Here is a 24676-nt window from a genome sequence, read left to right as displayed (position 1 = left end):
AACATTAGTCACGGGTATAATGCAAATGTAAACATAAAGTAGATTATATAAAATAACAATTGGTAAAATAATATTAACCACACTCTGATTTAGAACTATATTATTTGATAAAAGAAAACTGTGATTTCAGAACAAGTACACTAATGATGTCCTGAAATAAAATAGTGTGTAAAGTAATCCTTGGGTTAAAATTCTTGAACTGCTTGCAAAAACATAAACTTTTTTTAACATTATGCTAAGGCAAAAAATGAAAATTCAGATTTACTGTGATAATCCACACAACTACAATGGCACTGCTAGAAATGTTTATAATTTACTTGCCAATCTCAATGAAAAATGAGTAAGTTACCACACATTACTTTCTTTGCTTACTATACTGGAAAAAACTACTATGACCTATTTTTCAATCTTAAAACTACTTTTAAAGTGCAGCTACCCACTAAAATTTGTCTGTATTTAAAAAGAAAGATTCCAAAGGAGTCCAGCTACTTAAAAGCTTAAATTTAATAGATTTATATGAATAACAAAATACTGCACGTCACTGACCTCAAGTGTGACCTTTGTCAAATGAGACTGCCTGGTTTATATCACTACGTAACAAAGGAACTGCTCTTAGGTGAAAAGGCATTTATTCCAAATATGGAACAAAGTAAAAAAAAAACCTTTGTTACTAGTGTTCAAACACTCCTACAAGTACTACAAATGTGAATACTTGAAATTTCAAATGAATAAAAAATTTCATATTTGGAAATTTTCTCACATAACGATTATTGCTAATACTTCCTTCATGCTCTACAAGTTATTCCTTTTTGTGATAGGGCTATAGATTATAACAAACATACAGTAATGATACCAAATTATTTAAAAAAATATTTTAAATGTTACATCATATCTGATATTAACACTATGGCTGAGTGCTTCAGTGTTTTGTTAAATGTACTTCATAGACTAATAAAACAAAAGGTTATTTTTTGAAAAAAATATAGCAATACAGAAGACAACATAAGATAATGGACCTCTAGACCATTCAGCTATTTAAAAAGTCTGAAAGAAAAAGTAATGTGGGTAGAATGAAAAACAAAGCAAACAATCTCTTCCTAACTGCCCCCCAAAAACTCTGGACTAAAACTTCTATTGAACAAGTATTTCTTCTTAGCAACATTTTATGAAAGAAGTTATTCATGACAGGGATGGATATATAAAAGAACTGAAATATTCATTACTTCACACTTCACTTTGAATGTATAAAATGCCAATGACAGCTTACATGCTAAAAATATATCATTCTTAAACCCATAATCATAAGATAAAGTTGCTTAATTTAATATAAGGGTTTAAGATTAAAATTTTTTTTACAACTTGAACTGGTTACAGTGTGCACTTTAAGAAATACCTGGAAGTTTTCAGATATCCTACTAATTTTATATTTCTTTTCTACATACAAAAAGAAAAAACTAATTTCACTATAAACATTTACATGTCACATATACTATCCAACATATCACTAATCAAAAAGTAATTTCAAAATACTAAATATTGGGATTGAAAATAATGAAGTCACCTTTTTATCAAATACAACTGAATTACAGGTGACTTAAGCACATTTTTAAAAATGAAAATAAATTTCAGAAGCTGTTATATATGAATTTAACATTTCTTTTAAAGCAAGTAACTTCTTATAATTAATGATGAGAGCTTCTAATATATCATTTATTTATGTATGTTAAAGTTTACCTTTTATAATATTTTCAAGTCACTTTAATAACTAAGTTATTTAATAATACTTACCAAATTTATGCTTCCAGTAGGAGACCCATTAAAAGATTCTGTGGGAAGGGATAGTCAACTTAGTATACAGTAAAAAAAAAAAAAAACTTTTGAAAGAGTTGTTTTATCTGAGGTTCAAATACCAAGAATGAAAGTCACCCAAGCAAAGACATAACAAAAAAGCAAAGAAAATTGTGTTATACTACTCCCAAATACCTGCTAACCTTTAAGCCTCATTTTTCTGAAAGCCACAGATTCCAGAGAAAATATATATGTGCCTGATTTGCACATGCCCCCACCAAATACCAAAAATAGGTGTTCACGTACAGGAGAGCAATTATTAAGTATTTTATCCTTAAGTATATCATATGAAGTTGTCTGATACAATGTAAACATGAGGAAAACACTGAAGAGTGAAGTTCATTAGGAAATGTTACCAGAATGTTGATAGTTCTGTCTCACTGGATTAAGAAATACTACAATTAAAATTTTTCTTTTGTGCAAAGAATAAAAAGATTGATTTTTTTTTTTAAAGATTGGTTTATATACATAATGTATCTATTGTGTCCACTTATTCTTGGTAGTTTGGCTCAAAAACATTGTAATGCTAGATACTTAAATCAACATTTAACTAACAGAGCAAGATATATAAAACTTCATATGTAATGCCATTTAATTAAAAAGCAAGTAGAGATCATTTTTAAAAGTAATGTTAGAGAGCTAAGTCTTAATTATACATTATTAAAATTAACATCTTTTCCCTCAGTGTTTTATTCTGTATGTGAGCACACGAAGTTACCAATTATAATGCCCCTCTGTTAAAAACAGTAATAATAGGGTACCCCTGGGTGGCTCAGTGGTTTAGCACTTGCCTTCGGCCCAGGGCGTGATCCTGGAGTCCCGGGATCAAGTCCCGCATCAGGCTCCCTGCATGGAACCTGCTTCTCCCTCTGCCTGTGTCTCTGTCTCTCTCTCTCATGAATAAATAAATAAAATCTTTTTTTTTTTAAGTAATGATATATGGTGAAGCAATATTCATATACAATTTAAAGTTAACATATGGCTTCAGCACTACTTAGGAGATTATTTATGAATCTGGATCTCTAAATGTGTCTTTTACAAAGAGGCAGTTGGTGTTGCTTTTGAGTTTCAATAACTCTAAATGCCCAAGATCATTTCTTGGTTTCTCAGAGCTAGGGTCACAAAAAGTAAACAGGAAATTCTACCAAGGATTACCCCTTAGTTAATAGTAAGGTGATAATTAAAATGAGCAAATAGTTCTCTATCCTCCTTATTCAATTATATACCTCCTATTTCCTTCTGTGGTCTGCCTACCTCTTAAATCTTTCCACCAAAGACAAATCAAGGTAAAAGAGGAATCAGAAGCAAAACAAGGTGTAATTTACTTTTGTTATCAACAATATGAAGATCCAGAAATAGAATCTAAAATCAATCTAGGCCCACATTTTGTCAAGAATTTGGTGACTGTCTATAAACACGAAAAAACAAGAGAAAGTACGATTTGATACGGTGAGAAAAATAATGTGATTAAAATTAAAACAGGAAGCATTATTTAAATATTTTTAAAAGAATCTGTGACCACGTTTTAGCAAAGGAGAAATACTAATCTGTTATTAAATTTTCAACATCTTAATTTAGTGTAGTAACTAAACTCTGTCATTCATTTCTAGAGATTTAAATATTTTACAATTTATATTGGGCTTCAAGGCATTTTTTATCTCGCTTAAAACATCATTTTTTGGTAAACAAAATATATATATAGGAACATGTACACACACACACACACACACACAAATATGCGCGTAAGCCACCTTACCTCCATCACCATCATCTGATCCTCTGAAACTAGGATCTTTTAACATATCCAGCTCAGCTAACATGCGCACATAAAGTGCATTCTGTCTGAAGGAAGGATAAAATCTTTCATCTCGTAGCATCAATTCATAAACCTTATTGAAATAAATCAAGATATCCCATCATTAATAGAGATAATGTATTACTTTCCAATAATAAGATTTCACCAAAAGCTAGGAAGAGGTCTTGCTATGATGAATCATTATGGTTCCATATCTATGAGGCCAGCAAAAAGCCTACATCCCAACATCACAACTAATGATTTCTCAACTAATTTCACCTAATGTACCTAACTGCATTGAAAACGGTCCCACTGAAACACAGGTCACATGACAGCTTATATGTATAATGTTCCAGGAAGTAGTGTTCTCTATGAAACAAGTTCACATAAAGGCTCCAGGAACAGAGTAAAATAAATTTAAGTCAGGTAATTTACACATCATCAACTCATGAAATTCTAAGACTATTTGTCTGATCCTTTAGTCAGATTTTTTCAGATTTAAATAACCCAACATAAGAATTTTCCTCATTTGTCAATTAAATAAACAAAAAACTAGCCTACCTTTTTTGTAAATGAGAAGTGTTAAATTATCTTTTTAGTTACCACTATATTTTTATGTTTCAATAACCTTTTAAAAAATGAATTACATGAATATACATTTTTTTTTCATTAAGAAAGATTTAATGATAGATGCTATATACAATACCTTCCTTTGAATGTCATCAAAGATTTCAGGGGTTGGATCTTCATGATTCAAAGTATCTGCTAATTTTGCCACCAAATAATCATCAACGGTAACTCTTGGAGATGCCTAACAAACAGAGAAAAATAATAGTAGTAATGACTTTTTAAGTTTCTAAATACAAGTTAATTCTTTAGAGTAGAAGAACTACATAATGGAACTATATTATTGAAAGTAATTGGTAAAAAATCCTTGGCTTGTAAACACCATGTAGCTGTTTAAGGAGGCTGAAATAAGAACCAAATCTTCTTGTCATCATGTAGTATAAAGTAGATGGGGAGACAAACATGAATTTAAATCTTGACATTTGCTTAGTTACCTCTCAAGAGGCTTCATTTCCTCAATCTGCAAAATGGAGATAATCCACCTATGGTTACTGTGTAACCATATTAATATGTAACCACAAGGCACACTAGCACAGTGTCTGGCACACAGGAAACAATGTCATGAGGAATTAGCTTAATATCCAGTAGTCCTGGATATGTATTTAACAGGATTGGCAAAAGAGTAAGGCACTTGTTACTTACTTAACACTAGAAATAATCTTTTTAAATAGCCTCTGAAGAGACTACCCTTCTCCTAAATTTGGCTTTATAATGCTGCAGCAAAGTTCTAGTATGATATGGGAAGGCAAAAAACATAAAAAGTTAATTTCTTCTAACAACTTCCATTTTTAATTGCATAATATGACAGATATGCCCCAGAAATATAAAATTTAATGTTCAATGTGAAAAATTTCTTTATTGAAAGAAAAAAATGCTGAAAAGCTAGAAATATCATCATCTTTGGCATACCAACTTCTGAATTTTTAGCTCTGAAGACTCTGGAGAATAAATTAGTGATAAGGATGTTAACTTCTAAAGAAACCTTCACAAGAATGCATTGTTTAAATAATTAAAATATGCTACCCAATAGAATATCCAAGGAAAAGAGTGGATAAATACAGAAAAGGGAAAAGATTTAAAGAATAAGTAAACAGCAGAGCATAAATATGTAGGAAAAGGCCTATCCAATGTCTAATGCTCCCTGGTTCATCCAACATTCTAGTTGGTAAACCCAAGAAGGTTGTGTGGTGGGTGGGGTTTTTTGAAGGAGGAAGGGAAGGGTTCTTATTTGTTGTTTGTGTATGGGAGGATGTGATGTGGTGGTGCGTATGTGTTTTTCCCTGAAACAAAAAAAGAACTGAACAACTTCCAAGTATGTGACAAAAATTAAGGAGGAACTAGTGTTAGCTAGTTTTGTCCTTCCGGTTGCCCTCCAAGCTCATGAAACTCAGTTTCTAGGAAATAAGAAGATGCAAATTTGAAAAACCATAACATTTTACATTTATTTAAGTTTACTTTCTCCTATACTTTCAAATATATGGAACGGGATTAGGACTCACCCTTGTATAACGTGACCAACACTTTTAAAGAGTTATCATGGGACACAACCAACCAGATCACCCTCCCTCAAAAAAAGTAATAGAGAAAAAATTTTTATGTACTTTCTTACTACTCTAACATAAAAATGCAAAAATACGCATTTTCCAAAATTATTAATCTGTATTCTGTACTTTTCTAGACAAATGTGGTTAGGCAAAACAGCAAGAGCACTAGTTAACAACAGCAATTAGTAATTAATAGGACTAATTAAACAGATAATATTTGAGAAAAGCATAACTATTTAGGTTTTGTCCATCAATATACAATTTAAGCTCTTTAATAGGTATTTAAACATTGTAGGCTATATTATTGTATATTGTTAAAGTGCATAAATGTAAGACTTTTTAAAAGGGTATATATCTGTAATAAGACTAAATAGGTATTATCTACATTTAATTTAAAAAAATATTTTCTTTTTATTCCATGATCCCAAAGAATATTTTTACTTTTCATGTTTCCTTTTTTAACAATACCTCTCTGATCTGCCTGGAGACTTCAGGACATCAGTTTTTTTCTTTTTTTTAAACCAAGTGGTATAACTGATATAATCAAATACAAAATTCACTTTGACCTCTATCTCTGTTCTTAAGTCTATATCACATTTACTTCCCTTATCAGTTCAATGTGATGACATCAAATTAAGTAAATATCCTTTCAGTAAAATCATTTAGGCATAGAATAATGAGACTTTACTTACTAAAAACAGCAAGTTTTTAGACCAGTAAATCCAATGCATCTATGAATTTACCATATAGACTATCTATGTCTAAAAAGCCTATTTTCTATGTCTAAAATGCCTATTTTAAACATTTCAAAGTCAAATGGATGTCACTAAAAGTTATACCTCTCTCAAGGAAAATGGTTTTAAAACACACAGATCATTTAAAGTTGTGACAGGGAAGGTAGACTCCATATAAATTATAGTTTCAGTAAAGAAACTGAGAAAATCTATTAAAAGCCAGCTATCCCTTTCTTGTGATATTTTTTTGAGTTCTCAGCAGTCTCATTTCAAAAAAAATTATTTTTTTTCACTGTATGATTTTTTTAAATAGTCTACACATATACAATTCAGATCAATCTATCCTTTTCAAGGTTCCTTTTAGCCTCTTCAAAGATCATTTAACAGTTCTGGGAAAAAAAAAAAACATAAACTTCTGTTTACCGTAATTCTTTTCACCATATTTATTTTTAATCTATTTTCAAATTAGGGGACACTATTCTTAACCCATTCTTTGAAAATATGATATTTACTGCATGTCAAAAGTTTAGCATCTTTTCTATGGCTGGCAACAATGATAGCCATGTTGAAGCAAATGTCTAAAGAAGTTATTTTCTGACATTTTTATAATGTCAAAAATATCATTGTTTCTGAATGTTTTCAAGAAACTAAAAACTGACCAAAAAACTCCACTATGAAAACCTCAATATCACACGTAGGTAAATGATACCCTGTTTTAGCAGTGTTGTATAAAAGAATATAGAATATAAGATATGTAGCAGGTAAGAGGTTTTCATTTTCTTTGGTAGGAAGTTTATGGACTAAAAGGAAGTTTGTTAAAATTTACATTTGCACTGTCTGCTAAATATGCAAATATGTAAGTAAAGTTTGTTTTATGTTTTCTGCAATTTATTAAAATCTTACAAATCAGGAAGATATTTAAAACTCCCATTTTTCTCAAATCAAAGTACCTAGTAGCAACAGGAAATATACTCTTGTTGCCACAATCTGATATAACACAAGATACTACAGAAAGCATGATTGCTGGTAAGATCTGCAAGAGTAAGTTCTAAATTTCCAACAGCCAAAACATGTTATCAAAACTTCTCTTGTTTATACCTATAGGATGTTTCAGTTGAAAGCTGAATCATGAAATGTAACTCTTTATAGTTCATTTGCAAAATTCAGTTTCCACATTTGCTTTTATATCCCCTTCTCCACTAAGGCCAATCCCAAAATATGTTTTGCACATCATGCAGTATGGTTTTTTTTTTAAGATTTTTTATTTATTTAATTCAGAGAGAGAGAGGCAGAGACACAGGCAGAGGGAGAAGCAGGCTCCATGCAGGGAGCCTGATGTGGGTGGGACTCGATCCCAGGTCTCCAGGATCACACCCGGGGCTGCAGGCAGCACTAAACCGCTGCGCCACCAGGGCTGCGGTCAGTATGTTTTATTTTGGTTATTTACTCTCCCTAACCCAAGATATATGGCTCCTTCTATTTGTCATTAAAATGACCCAGTCGTTTAGTCTTCTTTTTTGGCAATATCTAGGTCATGCTGATATTGGTACTGTCATCATTCTCATTTTCATTATTCACACTTTTAGGAAACATGGTTACCAAATTCATAATGTTAAATTCATAATGTATCACAATACACAGCACAGGACAGGAAAAGTAGAAGACAGACTGTCAACATTCATGGTAACAATGCACTTAAGCCATACACGGAGTGCTACACAATGGAGAATCCATTATTGTGAACACCAAATAATGGCTGTCAATATTAGAAGCAAGGGAAAAAGACAGCAATTACTACCAAAGGTGGAAAATCCATGCCATAGTCATTTGACACTAAAATATTGCCTTCAGCCCTGAATTCTGGAACCATGAATTGGTTTTGTATTTTTTTCTCATTCTTCGCCATTCACTGCAAAAAAAAAAGGACTTACTGTGTCCTGGAAAAGGGTTTCCCAAGACTCAGGATGACTTTCAATGCTTTAAAAAGATACTAACTTTAAAAGAATAACAAACTTATAGCTGATTTCTCACTGGAAATAATGAGAGCCAGAAAACAATGAAACACTATCTTTAAAATGCTGACAGAAGGGCACCTGGGTGGCTCAGTGGTTGAGCGTCTGCCTTTGGCTCAGTTGTGATCCCAGGTGGGATCGAGTCCCAGATCAGGCTCCCTGCAGGGAGCCTGCTTCTCCATTTGCCTGTCTTTCTCTCTCTCTCTCTGCATCTCTCATGCATAAATAAATAAAATCGTAAAATAAAATGCTGTAAGAAACTGACTTAAAAACTATTAATTTTTTATTTTTCCAATATTAACTGTAACCCATACTACTGGACTACATACAATAGAACTGACTCTATAACCTACTTTTAAAATTAACATAGAAAGACTTACATATATACACTAAAACTGAGTTTTTAAATAGCAGAAACTCTTGAATGTGTGCATGAAGAAACATGAACAGCAATATTCAGAACAGAAGTATAACAGAAAGCAAAGGGAAACAAACCAAACTGCTTATAAATATTTTCAAAAGTAAATAAACTCTTGTATATCTGTATGATGAAATACTTAAATGAAAATGAACTACATTTATATAAACCAATATGCATAAATTTCAATATAATAAGAATAAAAGCAATGCATATAATATTCCATTTCTATAAAGGTTAAAAAACAAAGCTAAGCAATATATTGCTTTAGAACATACATGTATGGTAAAATGATATGGCAAAGCAAGTGAATAATTACAGGAAATTGGTTTCATCACCAAGTAAGGAAACAGGAGAAAATGAAAGGTGAAGAATGTACTAAGGATCTTCAAAAGCACAGTAAATGTTCTATTTCTTCAGCTAGATAGGGAATATAAATGTGTCTGTTATATTATTACTCTTCAAAATGTACAGTCTTTTAAAAGTATGTTTCATACAAAAAAAATATAAGCAAATGGACTAAGCAGTTTTCAAATACAATTCACACTTAAAATTCAAATACAGTTTTTGTGCTAGTATGTATAAATTAAAAGGTATTATAGCATAACCATTACAAACACTGGAGTGTGAGGAATTTTGAGGACTGTTGTATCCATATCGATGAAAGATACTAGTCTGTAGTCTCCTTTTCTAGTTTATTTATTTTTTAGAAAGATTTTTTTTTAATGATTTTATTTATTTATTCATGAGAGACAGAGGCAAAGAGAGAGGCAGAGGAAGGAGAAGCAAGCTCCATGCAAGGAACCCGATGTGGAACTCAATCCCGAAACTCCGGGATCACATCCTGAGCCAAAGGCAGACACTCAACCATTGAGCCACCCAGGTGTCCCTCCTTTTTTAGTTTAAGGTAAAAATGTAAACTGCCATTTTGCGATCTTTCTTCTAACTAGGCATTTAAAGCAACATATTTCCCTCTAAGTACTGCCATAATTATTTCATCCCACAATTCCTATACATTGTGTTCTTATTTTCAATCAATTCAAAATACCTTCTATATTCCTTCTAATTTCTTTTTGATCCAGAGACTATTCAGAAATGTGATTTAATTTTTAAATATTTATAGTTTCTCAAATTCCTTCTGTTAATTACTAATTAATTCTACTATGATAAAAGGACATACTTTTTTATGATTTCAATTCTTTTAAATCCAGAGTTGCTTTATAGCCTAGCAAAGGCCATTGTCTATCCTAGACAATGTTCCACGTGAGCTTGAAAATAATATGTATTCTGCTATTGTTAGGGGAAGTATTCTATAGAAGTGCTAGGTCAAGTTGGTTTATAGTGTTCTTCAATTCTTGTATATCTTTGGTCATTTTTCCCTTTGGTCACTTTCTACTAATTATTCTATCAGTTATTGAGTGGGTATTGAAATCTTCAACTATTATTGTTGAATTGTCTATTTCTCCTTTCACTTGTGTCAGGTTTTGTCCTATGTATGTGGAGGTTTTGCTGTTGTGTTTAAAACTGTTTTAACATTCTGATCAACTGACCCTTTTATTATTATAAAATGTTCCTCTATAGTAACAATTTTTCTTTGAAAATCTATTGTTTACTATTAATATAGCCACTCCAGCTCTGTTTTGGTTACTGTTTGCATTATCTTTTCCCATTCTTTTATTTTCAATCTTTAATGTCCTTGAATCTAGCATGTGTGTGACTTTGAATCTTGACTTTGACATTAGTATTTATGACCTTGGTAAAATTAATTCAATTTTCCAAACATGAGTTTCTTTACCTATAAAATAAGGATAGTAATATACAAAAAGACTTTTACCAGGATTAAATGAGACAATATTTGCAAGTAGCTGTGCCTAGTATGAGTAATGAATATTCATAAGCATTAAAAAATTATTACTATTACTAATGACTACCAAAGAAGATAAGAATATGGTAACAAAAATAGAGCCTCACCTTTTCTGATAAATACTGTTCATATATTCCAACAGCAGCTGCTCTTAAAAGTCCTTTAGTTTGGTTGGTTTGATGTTTTCCATCTTTCTGACGACTTAATAAAACTTCTAGTTGCTGCTGGGCTGTAACTCGGTATCCTTCCACTGTCATCCAAAAGAAGAGATGTGCTTGACCTCCAGTTTGCTGCATGTAATCTACCGAACAAAACCCATAACAACACAGATATTAATGTCAAACATTTTGGGTGCATGTAGCCACATGATAAGTTAACAAGAATTAAAGTTTCAAATACTCAAAATTCTACATTTTCAAACTGCTTAAGTAAATACTTGAGGTAAAGAATATTCACATCACAAATTGGTTAGGTTAATAAGACCGTAATTATGCAAAACACACAAATGGATGCACATTTTTAAAATCTCATTTTCCATGATAAAATTTCTAGAAGATAAAACTGCTATGGAAGGTTTCATCAGAAAAAACTACATCAGTAACATTCAGCTTCTGTTCTCAGTAAAGATTAATTATAATACTAATATTTCTACAAATATTAAAAGTAAAGATTGGGATCTTCAACAAGCCATAAATTTATGTTTTTGGTCATGAAAATGAAGATTCGAATCAGGGAGGTTTACTGAAAATGTCCTCCAGATAAAAGCAATTTTGATGCATGGCTTATCACTGAACAATGCAGAGGTTAGGTAAGGGGCACTGACTCACCATACAGTCAAAATTCCCTTATAACTCCTGACTCCCCAAAACCATAACTACTAATAATCTACTACTGACTGGAAATCTTACTAATTACATAAATAGTTAATTAACACATATAACATTTTGTATGTACTGTATTCTTAAAGTAAGCTAAAGAAAGCGTTACTAAGAGAATAAGGACAATATATTTATTTTCCTATATTGTATTTATTGAATAAAATCCATGTATAAATAAATGAATCTGTGCAACTCAATTCCATGTTGTTCAAGGGTTAGCTATAATATTAATAAAATTAGTAAATTTTATATATATTAAAATGATATAAAAACAAATTCCTTCCCCTATTCGTGCACAAAATGAGACGTTATAAACAGTGTGTGTTGCTGATAAAGTGCACTTTCTCAAATATTTAAATTCATAGAATCTCCTAGAATTTAAATAAGCAATTTAACAAATGCACATTAAGTTATAATAAGCATTTCTTTCCTTCTAAACAAAATATATCTCAACCTCTATGATTTCCGAAAAAGGGACACTTCAGAGAATGAAGAATGGAAAAAAGACATATTTAGCATGCTTAATATGAGGTATTTAAAGTGTAATAATATTTACAATTATTAAAAATTTTAAGGGGTATATTATTTTCATAAAATGGATTTACCTACCCATAAAAAATTGTAGTGCAACATTGTCCACAAGAATGCTGTCCAAGGGGACTGTGCAAAGTTTCCCAAAGTTTGCTGCCAGTTTCACAGTATTTATTTCCTACAAATAAAAGTAAATGGAGGTTAATATTTCATCTATTCACTCAGTAGGTAAAAAATCTTTACATAAATATAAAAATATTAAACTAAAATGGAATAAAGTTTTTTTCCTTCTCAGTCATGTGGGTTCCCAAGAGTCTCAGCCTACAGAACTCCCTAGTTATTTGAAGAGCTACTTAGTGAATATGCATTCAAAGTATGAAAAGCATTCATTTCTTTCAATACAAAATAATTTTCTCTATCTACATATTCCAAATGAAAATGAACATTTTAGGAGCTAAAGGAGATGTCTGGAATGCTTACAATGTCCAAGAATAAGTAAATTCCAGCATTTTCAAGTAGAGACTGAAGTCTATACACTGAGAAAACAAAATATTCCAAAAAAGTAATTTTGCTTCTAACAGAGTAAAAACTCTGCAATCTTCTATAGAAAATATGTTTCTTCTCAGACTACCTAAGTAGTAAATTATATTTAGTTTTCAAATATAACAAGGTAACTACATACAGATGAAAAAAAAAAAGTTCAAAATTAAGAGCATCTACATCTTAAGCACTGTGCTATGTACATTATACATATTACTTATTTATTCTACACAATAATCCCATTGGATAAATAACACCTACCCCACTTAACAGATAAAAGAAAGCTGAAATCAGATAGGCTGCCTATGATCACAGAGCTGGCAAGAATGACTTCATGTTTTCAAAACCTGCAGCCTCTCCCATAAAACCCATGATGTTTCTGTGAACTGTACTCACCAGTTTCTCTTTATTCTTAAATCCTTATCTCACAACCCTCTATTTAAAAAAGAAGATCAGAAGATTTTTCTGCAAGTTAGACAGGCCACCTTAATTAGGGGCAGATCCTAAATTAGATGTAGATAGTACATAAAGGAGAATGAAGAGAACTTGAGTAAAGGAAAAAACTTCCTCTCTAATTAGTATTTCCCTTCATATAAATACTGTATAATAATAGATAACTGAATTACAATGTCTGGCATAAAGCAACCTAGCATAAGTACATGTTTTCTCCTATCTAAATCCTCTATCTTTGGGGGATCCCTGGGTGGCTCAGTGGTTCAGCACCTGCCTTTGGCCCGGGGCGTGATCCTGGAGTCCCAGGATCAAGTCCCATATTGGGCTCCCGGCATGGAGCCTGCTTCTCCCTCTGTCTGTGTCTCTGCCTCTCTCTCTCTCTCTATGTCTATCATGAATAAATAAATAAAATCTTAAAAAAAAAATAAAAACAAAAATAAAAATAAAAATAAATCCTCTATCTTCAAACTTACAACTTCTTTCTCTTTCCCAAAAGCAGCTCTACAGATATGGAATGCACAAGACTATTCACTATAACTTTATTTGTAATAAAAAAGATAAAGGGCCTTCTAAGATTTCAAGATGAGTAGTATGGTTAAAAAACTTCATCTCTGTGGAGATTCTGATTGTTCTTCCCAAGAAAAAATACTATTTGACCCGAGCTACTAAAAAGGTAAAGTTTGATATTCAAAATAGAATTGATGGGCTTCAAAAAAGATATCTAAATTTTCAAGGGATTTGCTATCAAAATGTGTCTGGACACTGGGGTGCCTACCTAGGTGGCTCAGTCAGTTGAGCATCCAGCTCTTGATTTCAGCTCAGGTCATATTCTCAGGGTCCTGGGATCAAGGCTTACTTTGGGCTTCATACCCAGCAGGGAGTCATCTTAAGGATTTGCTCTCTCTCTCTCTGTCCCTCCCCCCGTTCATGCAAACACTCTCACAAAATAAATACAAAATCTTAAAAAAAAAAAAAAAAAAAAGGGTGTCTAAACAAACAGATTTTAAAAATAATGACGCTGAAAAATCACTCTAAGGCCTAAATAAGGTAAACTAATGAAAGAAACAATAAGCATAAGTAAAACTGTATCATTCAGCTATATTGAATGTACGTGGGTATATAATTTTAAAATACAGTTAACTGAAACAAAGACATACATAAATGTACGCTCAGGTATATGTACACTCAGGTATACGTACACTCAGGTATACAACAAATGTGGGCCTCAAGAAATGGGAGTTAATTAATCCAGCAACTAAACTCGAGATTTATAAAACTAAGTCTTCTATTCCTTAAGAAATTTAAATACATTGCAAAATTACAGCCCCAGAGAATCATAATAAATTTCCAAACTAGAAAACCAGCCAAAAAAAAAAAAAACACTAGACTACACTAAAAACCAAGGTAGTAAAAAGTGCTCTTTTCTACTTTCAGGATCCAAATCTCTGATCTTCTTTAGGGTAAAACCTCTCCAAAGAGCTACCTATAACCACTGTTTCTAATTCATCTCTTCTCATTTTCTCCTGGAGGAGCTCCAATCAAGGGTATCTCTCCATTACTACAAAATGTTATCAGATCACCAATATCCCCTAGTGGCAAATCTAATGTTCAATTCTAAGTCTTTATCTTACTCAACTTATTAGTAACCTTTGACATGACATGACCTCTCACTTCTTTAAAAACTTTCTATACTTGGCTTCTAGAATACCACAGTCCCAGGTTTTCCTTCAATTTTACCAGCCACCTCCTCTGTTTCCTTTAGCTAAATCTTCCACTTTTCTTGAACTCAAGTAACTATACTGCCTCTAGACTAAGTCCTTGGTTATCTCCCTACTTATACTCACTTTCTTAGGTAACTTCATTCAGTCTCTTTACTTTAAATAAACATCTAATAATCCTGAGACCTTCAAAGTTTAGGTCTATCACCAATCTTCCCTTTGACTACAGTTTTACCAACTAGTAGGTCTCTATGATTGTCAAACAGGGATTGCAAACTAAAACATCTAAAATTCGATTCTATCTTCCAAACCTCTTTCCTGTATTATCCATTTTAGTAAACAGCAACACTATTCATGTAGCTGCTTAGGTCAAAAACTCTAGGAATCCTCCTTGAGTCCTTTTTATTTTTCTTTCTCACTCAATATTTAATCTATTAGCAAATCTGTTAGTACTATATCCAGTCTCCAATTACGTCTCACAACCTCTGCAGATATCTCTTACTGGCCTAAAGCAATAGTCTCCTGAATGATCTCTCGGTCTCCATTCTTGTCCCCCACCAACTCCACCCCAATCTAAACATCACAAAGAGCTCAGTAATCATTTTAACTCATAAATCAGATAATGCCATTTGCTAGCACAAATCTCCAAGAGATTCCCATCACAATTAGAATTTTTTAAAAATCTTACTACGGTACAAAAACCATATATGATCTAACCCTCACGATTCTTCTCCAATTTCATTCCTCCTATCATTCCTTCTCATTCATTCCAGACCAGCCATGCTGACTTACTCTAACTCACCAAGCACTTTATCTCAGTGCCTTTGCATATGCTTTTTACCTCTACCTAAAAAATTAATCTATAAAAAACAATTCTCAAGTCTCTCTCATTATTCTATCAGATTTCTCTTAGTTCAAATGTTACCAAATCACTTAGCATCTATCTAAAACATTCCTAGACATTCTGTATCTTTCTTCTTTGCTTTGGCATTTTTTTTATATTTTACTTGTTTTTAACATTTTTAACATATTATTTATTGGTTTATTTTTTTATTCTGCAACTAAAATATAAGTTCTATGAAGAGAGTTAGGTCCATCTAATATGTTGCCCAATGTATAAAACTATGTAAGTGGTTAATTTTGAATAAAAAATTAAGAGATGAATAAATAAATCAATAAAAAAATCTTTAATTATTGCAGCATTTTTCAGGAAGTGTTTTAATCCCTTTACCTTTTTTTAACAAATACTTAAAATATAGTGTATGAGAGAAATTTTTTCCACAAGTCCTTTGGTGGAGGGTTACACTGGTTAATATCCCACTTCTTATCATTTGCTAGATATTTAAGTTATAGAGTATTTTTAACTAAACATTAATTTGAAAGTACTTTACTTACTTTGCCTGACTGCAACCGCTGTATTCTTGAGTCACATACTTTCTTTACAAATAATAAGCTATTTATTTGATTCTTGATAGTGTTGATATCTAAATACAAACAAATTAATTATGAGCTAGTGGTAATGTTATTTATGAAATACTTCAAACATGTACATACCATAATTTAACATAATAACTAATGAACAGAGTAATTATTTAATAAAAGAAATAATCTGGAATTTTATAGTGAATATATTTAATTAAAATTAAACCATTCCTATTATTTTTACTTTGGAGATAATTACACTATTAATAGCCTCACATTCAGAAAATTATATTTTCTTAGCTTTCTTTCTTAGCACATGTCAACATAATAAGAAAGATTTAGATTTAGGTAAGGCGAAAATAACTAATAGCATAAAATGACATTTAGGTAAATTAAAGTTTTGGTTAAAGATACACTAATGATTAAATAAGTAAACATTTCTGTACTTAAATTACTCACCATCACCGACTGTATCTAGAGATCGAAGATACTGTAATTCTTCTGCTGCCTTATCTCTGACTGCTTCTAGCTCTCCAATATTATCACTCAATTTAATAATGTTCATAAAGGCCTCATAGTTGCAATTAGAATCACGGATCTGAAAACCAAGTTTAAAAAAAAACAAGTGAGAGAGGGACTTGTTTAGTAAGGAAAAAAAGAAACTTTAGTGCCTACCATGTGCTGGGTAGACACAACCATATAGCAAGTGTTTGTGTCAGTGCTTTTAAGAAAATAAAATGAAAATCTCTGTACTTATGGTCCCAAAGAAAGATAGAGGAGTAGAAGATGAGATTAGTGGCAATGGAAGGCAAATCTGGTAGGGTACAGTACATGTTATAGCTTTCATTCTGAGTGGAATGAAAAGTTACTGGAGGGTTTTAAACAGAAGAGTGGCATTCTCCGACCTAAATCGAACAGAATCAATGTGATGACATAAATAATTCTGTTGGTTTTTTTTTTTTTTTTTTTTCTCTATCCATGTGCTATTTAAGAACTGGAATGGAAGCTGACAGCTGAGCTGAATTTAACCAGAGTGTGGTTTCACCAAGTAAATAACAAAGACAAAAAGTACTTGAGGATATTATGAAGTGACTAACCACTATCACTGCCAAAAAAACATAAATAAAGCAGTAAGGGAAGGTATGAAAGGTAGTAGACTTGGGATATTGTCCATTCTCTACAAGGAGTCACAGAACTGAGGACTGTTTCAGTCTAGAACTAGAGAAAAACTAGCTAATAAGCACAGGAAAAGATGCTCAATATCATTAATCATCAGGCATATTCAAGTTAACCACAACAAAATGGCAATGCCAAATGTTCATTAGAATGTGGAAAGATAAGAACTCTCAAATGGTGCTAGGGAAGTGCAAAATTAGAACAAAACTTTAGAAGACTACTCGGTAATTTCTGACACTTAATGTAAATTTTACTTCAATGGTAGGTTATTAAAGACCTGCTTTTTCTACGAATACATTAAGAAACAAACAGCTGTCCACTTATCTGCTCTAGTTGAAGATAACAATATGAGGTAATCTATTCCCACAGTAAGAGACAAGGCTTATCCTTAATTAGTTTGTATTTAAAAAATAAACCATAAAAATATATAGGAAAAAAATAATTCGTAATCCCAAGAATGAGAGATAAACATAACATTCAAGTGAATAAGCATTCTTTTCTGTACCAAACGTAAGACTATACAGAATTAAATTGTGATTAAATTTCCTATAAAACATCCATTTTTGTGTTATAAAAAATTTCTTAAATCATAATACTCATTTCATTACTGAAATGTTTTTAAATTTTATGTTTTCTTATTTCTTAAAAAATTACTTTTTTATTATATAACCAATACTTCCAGAAGTGAAATACATAAACAAAAGAAAAATTAATTAGATATTTTTAAAGATTATTTAGTTATTAGAGAGAGAGAGAGAGAGACAGCACAAGCCAGGGAGAAGGGTAGGGGGAGAGGGAAAAGCAGACTCCCCACTGAACAGGAAAGCCAGATGCAGGGCTCAACCCCAGGACCCTGGGATCACACCTAAGCCTAAGGCACATGCTTAACAGACTAAGCCACTAAAGCACCCCCAAAAGAGAAAAATTAAAACATTCATAATCTTATCTTTCTATTAAGATTTCAAATAGTATATATACTATCTGAATTATATCATTAATAAAAATATAATTACTTAAATAATTAGTTTTAAAAAGCAGTAACTACACACATCACTTTGTTATCCTTTTCACATAAAAAATATATACATCTTTTTATATTCAAGATACACTACCATCATTCTTTTTAATGGTTGCATGTATTGTATTAATATGCCATAATCTATTATATTAATCCTCTATGCAGAATACTTAAATTGCTTTCAATTTTTTAGTTTTGCCTTTTTCTTTTTCTTTTTTTTTAAGATTTTATTTACTCATGAGAGATGCAGAGAGGCAGAGACATAGGCAGAGGGAGAAGCAGGCTCCCTGCATGGAGCCTGACGTAGGACTCGATCCTGGGACTCCAGGATCATGCCTGAGCCAAAGGCAGAACCTCAACCGCTGAGCCACTGAGGCGTCCCAGTTTTGCCCTTAAATGTAGATTATTTAACTCTTTATCACTTTAGAATAAACTTCATGAGTAGAACTCCTAACCAAATGATATGCATTTTAAAATTTTTTAATTAGGCAGATCTGCATATTTTTTTTTTTAATTTTTATTTATTTATGATAGTTACAGAGAGAGAGAGAGGCAGAGACACAGGCAGAGGGAGAAGCAGGCTCCATGCACCGGGAGCCCGATGTGGGACTCGATCCCGGGTCTCCAGGATCGCGCCCTGGGCCAAAGGCAGGCGCCAAACCGCTGCGCCACCCAGGGATCCCGTGATCTGCATATTTTAAAAATACGATTTGGTAGAGCCTAACAGGATGCTAAAAAAAAATGACAAATGAAAAGAAGAATCAAGTTATGTGACCTTCAATCAAGTTATGTGACCTCCATAAAATGATTTAGGAATACAAAGCTAACAAAACAATTTCTGCCTGCAGGTAACCCACAAACTGGTAGGAAAGACAAATATTGCTGCAGCAACAATGAAACAATGTCAAGTTTGATAATGGCTACTAGAAACAAAAAATAAAGTATTTCTTTCCTAAGAAAGCTAGACTGAGTTAATGGAAGACAACTGTGGAGAAGAAATTCCATTTTAAGAAAATGAATCAAGGATCTAGAAGTATATATCAAAGAATCCCCAGCAATCGCCCATTTACAACTCTTCCTTGACTGTAAATTTATTGAGGGAAAGCATATATACCACACACAAAAATAATTAGACCTAGTAAATTTAGTAATCACTATAACCCTTTGATATATTTAATGGATGAGAAAACTCTGACTTAAAGAAAAAACTAGCGACTTATACACACATTAAGCAACTTAAACAAATCTAGAACACCCATCCTCTCATTCTCTGTACAGTGTTCCTTACACTATACTTTCCTACACTATATGGTATAAAAATGTAAATCCACATGCTATTTAAGCAGTTCAGACCACAACCTGTGTTTAAAACCTAATAGCAGCTTTTAAAATTACTCAGGCAGTAAAATAATTGTTTTTAATTTAAATAAATACTAACAACATCTAAATTGTAACAGAATTATCTTAACAACAAACTTCTTTAAAAGAATTTGGCTAGCTCATTCAACATATGAGCAAACAGAAATACTAGAAATACAAAGATTATCTTTAAACACATTTTTTCCTAATTCTTTAATAAATTATTGCTTGATCATCCTGATCTCCAAATACTATTTCTGAATTTTAAAAGACTGTTTTAAAAACAGAGTTGTAATTTTAGAAAGTACATACCATCCATATGATATATTGATTAATATAATCAGGATCACTGAGTTGATTTATTAATGGAAGAAGAATTCCTCGTGCAAGAATTTCCTGGACAAAAATTATTAAAAACAAAAATAAATTTAACCTAATATACTTCTTAAATCGTTAGCATAATGTAAATAATAACACAATGCTTTTACTTAAGAAAGGTATGATACATGTAAATTTGATAACCAACACAATCTCATAGAAAGATGAACTAATGCACGTCAGTTAAAATAAATGAAATGAAGCTACCTATATCAAACTGGATACATACAATGGCATGAAGTTGAGTGGAAAAAAGCAAAAGGGTATCTCTAGTATGTTAGCATTTATGTCAATTTTTAAAGGGAAAACGTGGCACCATATGCAAGTATGAATTCCTACGTCTATATTAAAAGTATAAAACTTTTCTTTTGTTTCATAATTATTTTCTTTTCTTCACATCTTTTTCTTTTTCCAGTAATCTCTATGCCCAATATGGGGATCAAACTCATGACCCCACGATCAAGAGCAGCATGCTCTACCAAGTGAGCTAACCAGGCACCTCTTATTATTTTTTTATTTTTATTAATTAATTTATTTTTTAAGTAATCTCTACATCTCAATGTGGGGTAGTTCTAATAACTTTCTGAAGTGTCTTTTGAGACATCTTATAGCCTCAAATTAGAAGGAATTGTTTTTTCTTTCAAGATTAGCTTTAGTCTCCAACTTTGAAAAAATTATTTAATTTATATAATTCCTTCCTTCAAACTGTCTCGGGCCACATATGCTCATAAAGTACTCTGTAAGGAGAAAATCCATAAACAAAACTATGTTTTTTGAAAGTTTTTTACAAAATAAGAAAAAAACATGTGGGAAGAATTTTGAATGTGGTGCTTATTAGTCTGTGAAAATTACTTTGATCTTCTAATTTGCCTCATGAAAGGGTTTGGTTAGTCAAGATGTAATCATATGACTCAACAATTCCTATACAGGTTCTAAGTAGCCATTTCCATATAATTTCTACTTTAAGACAAGCACCAGTTGTCAAATATGAAGGCTAAAAAGTTACAAAGTCATTGAGGCCATGAATCTTTAAATAAAACATGGTAACAGAAAGAAAGCAGAGATGATTAAATAGCAATTATTGCAGACAAATGCTATGATTTGTACAATCCATATAAAGGAAAGAAGTAAGAACTCTTTAATCTGTTATTTAGTCTGAACAAAAACATCTTTTGGGTAAACTTGAATTACCAACAAACGAACACTGATAAAGAATTATCAAGTTAAAAAAAAAAGAATTATCAAGTTTAAAGAGAAAAGCCTGATTTGTTGAATGCAGGACTCTATAATTATAGACAAATTCAACCAATAAAGAAATGAAATATTGGTCTAAAAGAGCAATCTACAGCAAAACATATTTGCTCTTTAAACAATCCTACTTGTTTTAAACTATAACCACATGTAACAAGGCAGATCTTCATTCATGTCTCCCAGGAGTCAGCTTACTCTTCAAGGAGCTGCAGTAGTTTATGTACACAAAGAGCAAGAAGGGCAAATAAGCCTCCTCTTATTAAAACTAATTCTCTGATTGGATATGTGCTATGTGCCAGGTACCATCATAACCACGAGGTAGATAATGATGATACAGACATGGCCTGTGTCTTAATGGGCCTTACAGTACTAATGGAGGAAAGAAGCATCAAGTAAGTAAACACAAAAACCAAATTATAATTTTTAAATATGGTAAATGCTATGAGGGAAAATAACTGTGTACTTACCTATAGCAATAGGAAATTATGAGGGGAATCTTAGAATGAGTGGTCAGGGGAGGCATCTCTTAGGAAGTGAGGTATGAGGGGTGAATACAATTTAGCCAAAAGAATAAGTGGAATCATTCTAAGCAGGAAAAAAGTTTGCAATGGCCCTATGGTGGGGAGAAAATGGCATTTGTGGAGAAACCAGTACAGGGGGAATACAGTGACTGCACGGTACAAAGGCTGGAGAGGTAAACAAAGCCACATCATGCATGGCCTTGCAAACCTCTGGAAGAACTCGAGATGTGAAATATTTGCTGGATGGTCATAGCATTTAATAGCATGAAGAAGGGACTAAAAGGCAACACAGGACATGGAAACAAGAATAAGATTTCCATTTGGACATTTAAAGTTTAAAAGGGCGGTGAGCCAATCGAATGGCAATTTCAGTGGGCAGCTGGTCAGAGGAGCCTGGAGCTCAGAAGGAAAGTCTGAACTAAAGATATAAATTTGAAGTCACTGGCACTTGCATGGTATTTAAAGCCACAGGAATAGGTGAGCAAGAAGAGGGCCCAGAACTAATTAAAAGTTGAATACAAGACCAGTTAAAGCATATAAAAATGACTAAAAAGGAGACCAAAGGAGGAAAAAAATCAGGACAGTGAGGACATGTAACCCAAGAAAAGACAAAATTTCAAGAAGGAAAAGATTGTCAGCCATGTGAAAGTTGCTGAGACACTGCCCAGCAGTGGCTGGCTAGCCTACCGGGTAGACAAAGATTCTGCTGCCAAATACAAAACCTTCCTTCAGTGGTAGATGTGAATTCAGTGATAGACATGTATTTACCAGCCTTGATAATGACTAGCCCAAATAATGGGTCTTAACAATACATATCTTAACGCAAATATCAGACATATCCTATCAAAATCAAGCATTTTCTACTCAATTCACAGTACCACTACCCTACTTATATAAGTGTGCTGAACTTGACTTAGGTAGGTACCAAGAAATTGTGTACTATTGCTTAAATAATAACATACAAGCATCAAAGCACACCTTAGGAATTCGTATCTATTTTGCTGGATGGAAGACTAAGAAGATCCTAAGCATTCATTTTCATATAAATTAGAAACTTTGATTTTACCCATTCAACCAGCATAAGGGTTGTAGCTAAGTAGCATTTCTCCATCATAACCAGCAGTCAAAACAAAAATGTTATTCCTCTACATCTATATATAGAACTCTATTCCAATGTCTATATAGAAGGAATAATAAGTCCAAGAATACGGTTCTCATCCCAACTCATTTTCTAATTGTAAGAAGCAGAATCTTAGCTGCCTAACTGCCTTTTTTTTAAAGTTTCTATCCAGAAGTGTTATTTTAATTAGCCTTATTTCGGTATAGTTATAGGTAAAACTATATTCCAGTATGGGAAGAGGTAAAACTATATTAAGTAAAATTTAAAACATATCTTTATTATAACCAAAATCCCAATACCTAACTCTAAATCAGGTAGTTCTCAAATATTGTCTAGGGACCTTTGGGGGATATAAGAAGTGCACAGTGATATTTTCAAAAAGGAACATGATGGTGTGATGGTATCAATCAACTAATGGAATGTGTGCTTGTATACTCTTGCCTTTCAAAATTTCTTAATTTTAATTTATAACACAGTAAATATTGATAAATAAAGCCCATGTAAACAAAAGCTCTTTGAGGTCCTAAGTAACTTTTAAGAATTTAACAGGGTCCAGAAACCAAATATTTTGAGGATTACTACTCTAAGTTTCTTTATACCCATTTATTTGATATGAGTTTAAACTTACCCTGACAAAGTATCGCATGATCTTGTTCTGGAAATCTCCAGGAGGTAGCAATAAATATAGTAAGACCTCACACAAATCCCTTAGAAATCCTAGAAATGAAAAAGGTAGCTATAATAACATTAGAAAATATCAAATCTCCACCTATTTGTGATTAAAAACACATGAAGGCAGAAATAAGTAGTTTCCTGTTTATATATAGCAGCTTATTATTTTAATAATTAGTACAAATCAGTATTCATTAAATTTTTCATTCATTAAACTAATATATTTCATTCTGCTCATCTTTATCTTTTGAATCGAGAAACTTCAATTATAAAAGTGTTCTCCCCAAAACAATTTTAGTTGTACCAATTTTAGTTTATTCTACACTTCTACTACACAGTATCTTTGCATACTTAGAAGTTATTTGCATATTCTAAAGTATACCTGACAAGAAAGAATCTCCATTATCTTGATAGGTAATAACAAAAGAAAAAGTGTATGCTCTTCTATTTTACTAATACATGAGGGCTCGATTTATATAGAAGTACTGCACATCACTATATCTATTTCTTATACTTAGTTATTATTTCATGTCAGTGCTAATGAAATGGCAATTAAAAACTGAACTGCACAGTAAATATGAAAAGAAGAGGGCAGCCCTGGTGGCTCAGCAGTTTAGCATCGCCTTCAGCCCAGGGCGTGATCCTGGAGACCCGGGATCGAGTCCCATGTCAGGCTCCCGGTGCATGGAGCCTGCTTCTCCCTCTGCCTGTGTCTCTGCCTCTCTCTCTCTCTCTGTGTCTCTCATGAATAAATAAATAAAATTAAAAAAAAGAAGAAGAAGAAAAAAAGGAGGGGA

The 24676-nt window shown here is 32.2% G+C and overlaps 1 protein-coding gene across 7 annotated transcripts in view; it reads right to left on the bottom strand.

Moving 5' to 3' along the window:
• Nucleotides 1–24676, bottom strand: part of SNX13 (sorting nexin 13) — a 173677-nt gene that overhangs the window by 85881 nt on the left and 63120 nt on the right. For all 7 annotated transcript variants that reach the window (XM_077856612.1, XM_077856610.1, XM_077856611.1 and 4 more), the window contains 9 exons: nucleotides 23836–23924; nucleotides 20250–20333; nucleotides 16844–16982; nucleotides 16358–16446; nucleotides 12330–12429; nucleotides 10950–11143; nucleotides 4350–4454; nucleotides 3605–3737; nucleotides 1789–1826 (listed from right to left, as the gene is read on the bottom strand). In XM_077856612.1, the coding sequence (XP_077712738.1) occupies nucleotides 1789–1826; nucleotides 3605–3737; nucleotides 4350–4454; nucleotides 10950–11143; nucleotides 12330–12429; nucleotides 16358–16446; nucleotides 16844–16982; nucleotides 20250–20333; nucleotides 23836–23924 (971 nt within the window). The remainder of the gene's footprint in view (nucleotides 1–1788; nucleotides 1827–3604; nucleotides 3738–4349; nucleotides 4455–10949; nucleotides 11144–12329; nucleotides 12430–16357; nucleotides 16447–16843; nucleotides 16983–20249; nucleotides 20334–23835; nucleotides 23925–24676) is intronic.

The sequence above is a fragment of the Canis aureus genome, chromosome 18 (genome assembly GCF_053574225.1).
Source record: "Canis aureus isolate CA01 chromosome 18, VMU_Caureus_v.1.0, whole genome shotgun sequence".
Lineage (NCBI taxonomy): Eukaryota > Metazoa > Chordata > Mammalia > Carnivora > Canidae > Canis > Canis aureus.
The sequence above is the reverse complement of the archived record's forward strand: the minus strand, read 5'-3'. Positions and strand labels throughout refer to the sequence as shown.